Below are 7,192 nucleotides of genomic sequence, written 5' to 3'. Positions count from 1 at the left end.
TATTTACTTATTTGATCTCTAAATCACGGATTAGATAAATATGGGCTCAATAGATAGGTGTTTGTTTTATTTATTTATTTTGTTTGTATTGTATGAGGAGCTCGTGGCTAAGCTATAACCGCATAAGTGATACGATCACAGGTTAAGCTATGCTTGACGCGGTTGGTCCGTGGATGGGTGACCATCTTTGTCATAACGAGTTCCTCCGTGTTTCGGAAGGCACGTTAAATTGTGGGTCCCGGCTGTTATTCCTACATCTTTGACAGTCGTTACAGATAGTCAGAAGCTGAAAAAAGTCTGACAGCCAGTCTAACCAAGGGGTATCGTGTTGCCCAGGTAACTGGGCTGAGGAGGTCAGATAGGCAGTTGCTCCTTGTAAAACACTGGTACTTAGCTGAAACCGGTTGGACTGGTAGCCGACCCCAACATAGTTGGGAAAAGGCTAGGTCGATGATGTATTGTAGAGTCGCAAAGTAACTACATTTAATTTATTGGCTTTAGGTTAAAATTTTAATATGCTTGTAAGAGTTCTGAGTAAAAGAAATATGTGTTTTATTTATGCTGTTCTATTTTCGACTTTAAGCTTCAAAATTGGAACTCACTTTACATTTTGACATATATAATAAGACTAGCTTTTGTCCGCGACTTCTTCCGCGTGGTTAGAAGATATAAGTTATGATTTATACCTGCCCCGTTTTTTTCCACATTTTCCATTGTATCGTCGCTCTTATTAGTCGCAGCGTGATGGTATATGGCCTAAAACCTTCTTCGATGAATGGTCTATTCAACACAAAAATATTTTTTCAATTTGAACCAGTAGTTCCTGAGATTAGCGCGTTCAAACAAACAAACAAACTCTTCAGCTTTATATATTAGTATAGATTCTAGCACACTCTTTAACATAGTTAATCCGCAATTTCCGGCCATAGCAAGGGCAAGACTGGGTTGCTTTGTATGTAGCTTTGTGTGTGCGATGTATACTCACCTCAAGGGCTGGGTAAGTTAAAAATTTTCATCTTGCAACAAAAAAGGTAAACTCATTTATGGTACGGAATTTTCTAAAATAATTATTTTTAGCTCTTAAAGTACTTAAAAAATTAGGAAGAAGCTCGAATTCGTTCACAAATAAAACTTGCTAAAAAGATCTTGACACTTATACAGTTTGTTAAATAATAATACATTAAAAACGTATTTAAAGGAAGTGCAAATTAAAAAAAAAAACATAAATCAAATTCGTCGATTTCAATTCCAAAGTCCTATGTCAGTTATGAGGTGTAAAACGTCTTCGATACAATTAATAATAAAATAAGCTAAAAAATACGTGTTTCGTTTCAAAGAACATGATAGGTTGTAGAGATGCCCCGGGTAACACTTTTGCCGAATAACGAGTACCGAGTTATACTCCACTCATTTTTTTCAACCGAGTATTCAGCCGAGTAACTCGGTTCAATCAAATGCCCATTTTAACTGATTAAGGGCTTGGGACCTATAGGTATTTATTTATTTACACTTCTTATACAATTAATTTATAATGGCGTACTTATGCCTGAGGCATTCTCTACCTGTCAACTAAAGGGTGATGAAGAGACATCAAGAAGGAGGTGTATTTATAAAAGTATAAAAGTCAACGTAGACTTTGATAAAATACACTGCATTGTCATAATTATACAAACATACTGTGAATGAATCGATCACAGGTTAAGCCACGCTTGACACGGTTGGTCCTTAGATGGGTGACCATCTTTGTCATAACGAGTTCCTCCGGGTTTCAGAAGTCACGTTAAATTGTGGTTCCCGGCTGTTCTTCAATATCTTTAACAGTCGTTACAGGTTGTCAGAAGCTTGAAAAGTCCTGATAACCAGTCTAACCAAGGGGTATCGTGTTGATCAGGTAACTGGGTTGAGGAGGTCAGATAGGCATTCGATTATTGCAAAACACTTGCTGCATCCAGTTAGACTGGAAGCCGACCCCAAAATAGTTTAGAAAAAGTCTAGGGAGCAAGGCTGAGTGCAGCTCAGTTTGCGCACATGCTTATGTACAATGTCAATTAATATGTAACGGGCTCAATACTCAATACGTTTATTGCTTTCCACAATGTGAAGTTAGGTAGGACATAAGAATTATATATTCGTTTTGGAGCATTGTGCTCCCGGGATTTCGGGCATAACCAAAATAAGAATTTGGAGGAGGGATTATTATGGATAGGAAAGTAGTAAGACAAAAAACCTCATGCTTGCTTCAATATATTGCGATTAAATATGTCCATTACCATAATATGAATATTGTTACGATTAAAATATAAAAGTCGGTATCCATTTTCAGTCCATTGTCGTGGGTGTAATTACGCCTTATCTTAACACTATCTTTGTTTACCTGTGAAAATGAAGCAAATGAATTAGTTACAACCATAAAATGCAGTATTAAAGGAATTTCATTCTTGTCTATGGGTTACGAAGGATTCAGAAAATTTTGCAAGTTCAATAAAAACTGTTTATCTCACCGTTTGAAACAAAAAAAAATAATTTATTTTTATCATTATGGTAGACAACTTTCCTTAGGCAAACTAAACGACTGTCAACCAATGTAAAAAAGGAATCGAATTCAGTCCTTAAATAAAATAGTATAAAATCAACGTTTCTAGTTAAATCAAAACTTTACCTTTAAGTTTATTTTGTATTAACTTCTATCTTTGCAGAGACACGGTTTACGTCCAGGTGGTACATAAACTACTTCCTCTTCTACGACTCGTGGAACTGTTAACAAGAAAATAAAATCTATTATAAACCATTATTATATAACCATACTGCCTCTAGTCAAGTGATGAAAAGCTGTCATTCTCCTTCCGAAAGGTAAGACTTTTTCTTGTTTCCTGATTTAAAGACTTTATAATTGTTCACTATTATACTGTAATGTTGGATTTTATTTGGATTATAACAATTTTAGAGTTGTTGTTTTAATATAGGACTGGCTAATGAATAAAAGTATGCTATAATAAAATGGATGAAAAGATTACCTCTAGGTCTGATGATGTCAAACCAAGACCAATTCTCGTATTCGTTTCCAAAGTCGTATTTATATCTTCTGCCTGGTCTTATGTATACTATATCATCTTCTTCTGATGCTGGTTCATCTTTACAAAATAAACAACAATTTGGTTACAAAATGTTTTACAATTTTTAAGATGTTATATTCACTGAGAGTAAGCTTGGACGACACTGAAGAAATAATAGCATCTACCAGAATTCTGACGAATTCAATGATACCTTCTTTGTCAAAATCCATGCAGTAGTTATAGGGCAAATCAAACAAATAGACATACACACTCGAAACTTAGCCCTTATTATTACCAGAGTAATGACCAGATTATACTCTCAATGCTGCGGGTCAACTTTACTGCAGCGCTTGCGACCGAGTGTTTAGATCCAAACTCGGTCTAGCCAGTCACATCAGGGCTCACGCTAGGAGGTGAATTGCCAATGGTCGCCGTTATCGAAAACGATAAGGAGGACTATATATATATAATGACCAGATTATACTGTCTGTGCGGTTGTTGGTATTATTATTGATTGCCCAGTGTTACAATAAAAATAATTCTGAAAACTCATACCGCTTACACTTACCATTTTGAGCGTCATCTGCGCTATCCGATGTCGTTTTGGAATTAGGTGGCTTCGATTCAGAATCCTGTTCCTCAGAATTGCAAGGAATATTCGACTCATCTTTACCGTTTCCAGCTGACGCTCCGCCAGGTTTACCCTTATCTACTTCTCCGTCTTCCTTCCCGTCGATCCCACCTTCATCTTCATTCTCACTGGTACCTCCGTTATTTCCTTCCTTGCCTGCGCCAGAACCTTCTTTATTTCCTTCCACGCCCTCACCAGGTCCATTTTCTTCTGCTTCGTTATTGTTGCTGCCTCCTGCTCCTTCTTGGCCCTCGCCAGGGCCCTCATTATTTCCTTCCTCGCCCTCACCAGGTCCATTTTCTTCTGCTTCGTTATTGTTGCTGCCTCCTGCTCCTTCTTGGCCCTCCCCAGGGCCCTCATTATTTCCTTCCTCGCCCTCACCAGGTCCATTTTCATCATCGTCTTTGTCCTGGTCACTACCTCCTGCTCCTTCTTGGCCCTCGCCAGGACCCTGATTATTTCCTTCCTCACCTTCGTCCGGTCCAATTCCTTCTTCTTCGTCCTGGTCACTACCTCCTGACCCTCCTTGGCCCTCGCCAGGACCCTGATTATTTCCTTCCTCACCCTCGTCCGGTCCACTTTCTTCTTCTTCGTCCTGGTCGCTACCTCCTGCTCCTTCTGGGCCCTCACTAGGACCCTCATTATTTCCTTCCTCGCCCTCGCCAGGTCCATTTTCATCATCGTCTTCGTCCTGGTCACTACCTCCTGACCCTTCTTGGCCCTCGCCAGGACCCTGATTATTTCCTTCCTCACCCTCGTCCGGTCCACTTCCTTCTTCTTCGTCCTGGTCACTACCTCCTGCTCCTTCTTGGCCCTCACCAGGACCCTCATTATTTCCTTCCTTGCCCTCGCCAGGTCCATTTTCATCATCGTCTTCGTCCTGGTCACTACCTCCTGACCCTTCTTGGCCTTCGCCAGGACCCTGATTATTTCCTTCCTCACCCTCGTCCGGTCCACTTTCTTCTTCTTCGTCCTGGTCGCTACCTCCTGCTCCTTCTGGGCCCTCACCAGGACCCTCATTATTTCCTTCCTCGCCCTCGCCAGGTCCATTTTCATCATCGTCTTCGTCCTGGTCACTACCTCCTGACCCTTCTTGGCCTTCGCCAGGACCCTGATTATTTTCTTCCTCACCCTCGTCCGGTCCACTTTCTTCTTCTTCGTCCTGGTCGCTACCTCCTGCTCCTTCTGGGCCCTCACCAGGACCCTCATTATTTCCTTCCTCGCCCTCGCCAGGTCCATTTTCATCATCGTCTTCGTCCTGGTCACTACCTCCTGACCCTTCTTGGCCTTCGCCAGGACCCTGATTATTTCCTTCCTCACCCTCGTCCGGTCCACTTTCTTCTTCTTCGTCCTGGTCGCTACCTCCTGCTCCTTCTTGGCCCTCGCCAGGACCCTCATTATTTCCTTTCTCGCCCTCGTCCGGTCCACTTTCTTCTTCTTCGTCCTGGTCGCTACCTCCTGCTCCTTCTGGGCCCTCACCAGGACCCTCATTATTTCCTTCCTCGCCCTCGCCAGGTCCATTTTCATCATCGTCTTCGTCCTGGTCACTACCTCCTGACCCTTCTTGGCCTTCGCCAGGACCCTGATTATTTTCTTCCTCACCCTCGTCCGGTCCACTTTCTTCTTCTTCGTCCTGGTCGCTACCTCCTGCTCCTTCTGGGCCCTCACCAGGACCCTCATTATTTCCTTCCTCGCCCTCGCCAGGTCCATTTTCATCATCGTCTTCGTCCTGGTCACTACCTCCTGACCCTTCTTGGCCTTCGCCAGGACCCTGATTATTTCCTTCCTCACCCTCGTCCGGTCCACTTTCTTCTTCTTCGTCCTGGTCGCTACCTCCTGCTCCTTCTTGGCCCTCGCCAGGACCCTCATTATTTCCTTTCTCGCCCTCGTCTGGTCCACTTTCTTCTTCTTCGTTCTGGTCGCTGCCTCCTGCTCCTTCTTGGCCCTCGCCAGGACCTTCCTTATTTCCTTCCTCACCCTCGTCAGGTCCACTTTCTTCTTCTTCGTCCTGGTCACTACCTCCTGACCCTTCTTGGCCCTCGCCAGGATCCTGATTATTTCCTTCCTCACCCTCGTCAGGTCCACTTTCTCCTTCCCCGTCTTGTTCACTACCTTCGTCTTCTTCACCCTCACCAGTTTCATTATCTTCTTCGTCATCGCCTTCTTCGTTGCCTCCTACTTCTCCTTCGCTATCACTTGGACCTCCATTTCCTCCTTCCCCGCCCTCTTCTGTATCTTCGTCTCCTTCACTAGGTACACTTCCACCTTCTTCCTCGCCCTCGCCAGGACCTTTTTCTTCGTTGTCCCCACCAGATCCTTCTTCTTCTTGCTCACCTTCAGCAGGTCCTTCTTCTTTCTCGCCCTCATCAGGAGTTTCTTTTCCTTCTTCCTCACCCTCCTCGGTATCTTCTTCTTCCTCGTCCACGCCAGGACCTTCTTCTTCTTTATCCTCACTCTCATCACTATCTTCTTCTCCTTCTTCGCCCTCACCAGAACCTTCTTCCTCCTCTTCCTCTCCTTCGCCAGGACCTTCTTCTTCCTCTCCTTCTTCTACCTCACCCTCACCGGGTCTTTCTGCTTCTTCCTCTCCCTCTCCAGGCCCTTGTTCTTCATCGCCGTCGTCGCTACTTGCATCTTCCTCATCCTCGCCAGGACCTTCATCTTCTTCGTCATTTTCAGGCTGTCCCTTTGGCTTATCACCACCTTTATAACACCGCAGAATAAAACAATTACATAGTTAATTTTTATAATATTAGTTATAATAGTAGGTCCAGCAAATAGCGGCACGAATTCGATTATTTCGTACTGAAAATAACAACTTTGTCTACTTACGTATAATATCGGCATATAATTATGAACGATTATAATGACTTAAATAACATCAATTATTCCGCTGAAAATGGACCCTGGATAGCCATAAATAGGTATTAATACAAGAAGAGAAGGGGTGAGTTTGCTTTGCACGGGAACATTAAATATATACGAAAAGTGTAGTCCTATTGAACATTAAAAGTGGTGTAATTTCTTATTCTTTTTATAGTTTTTGAGAATAACCATGGAACGCATCCGCATTTATCAATGTCAAATTGAAAAAAAGCAACCATGTATACAGATAAAAGACTGAATTTCACCAGCGGTTTGAAAGAGGCACAACAACGCCTTGCGTGGTTTTTTAGAGTTATCAATTTAATTAGTGTTTTATATAACAAGGATCATACCTTGCTTGCTAGTTCCAGCACTTGATGAAGCCGCTCCAGTACCCGTGCCAGTTGTATTAGCTATAAAAGAGAAGAGTTGTTGAGCACTTAAGTCCCTTAACATTTCTCGTTCTACGCTTAAAATGTATTGGGTTATCCTACGAATATTTTCAAAATACCAAATAAGTCACAAGCAGATGACACAAAAATATTATTAAATTGATTCGGATATCATTTTCCTTACCTTGGGAAGAAACTATTGATTCGCTAACTCCATTCTCATTTGTTTTACCTGCAAAGTGAAATATAGT

General features: G+C 42.4%; 1 protein-coding gene and 1 long non-coding RNA gene across 2 annotated transcripts; both read right to left on the bottom strand.

The window, feature by feature from the left end:
• Positions 1 to 1,901: 1,901 nt before the first annotated feature.
• LOC113497403 (spore wall protein 2-like) lies at positions 1,902 to 6,238 on the bottom strand (the record flags this gene model as incomplete). Its single annotated transcript, XM_026876948.1, has 4 exons — positions 1,902 to 2,374; positions 2,660 to 2,754; positions 3,015 to 3,131; positions 3,622 to 6,238. Coding segments are annotated over 3 exons (2,811 nt in total), but the record flags the coding sequence as incomplete, so codon positions are not given.
• Positions 6,239 to 6,254: 16 nt separating this feature from the next.
• LOC113497731 lies at positions 6,255 to 7,166 on the bottom strand. The gene is made up of 3 exons (XR_003400919.1): positions 7,126 to 7,166; positions 6,903 to 6,962; positions 6,255 to 6,387 (listed from the first exon to the last, which is right to left on the bottom strand). It is a non-coding gene; the product is annotated as an uncharacterized LOC113497731 (long non-coding RNA).
• Between the last annotated feature and the right edge of the window lie 26 nt (positions 7,167 to 7,192).

The sequence above is a fragment of the Trichoplusia ni genome, chromosome 9 (assembly GCF_003590095.1).
Source record: "Trichoplusia ni isolate ovarian cell line Hi5 chromosome 9, tn1, whole genome shotgun sequence".
NCBI lineage: Eukaryota > Metazoa > Arthropoda > Insecta > Lepidoptera > Noctuidae > Trichoplusia > Trichoplusia ni.
Note: the sequence above shows the minus strand (reverse complement) of the source record. Positions and strands in the feature narration are given on the sequence as shown.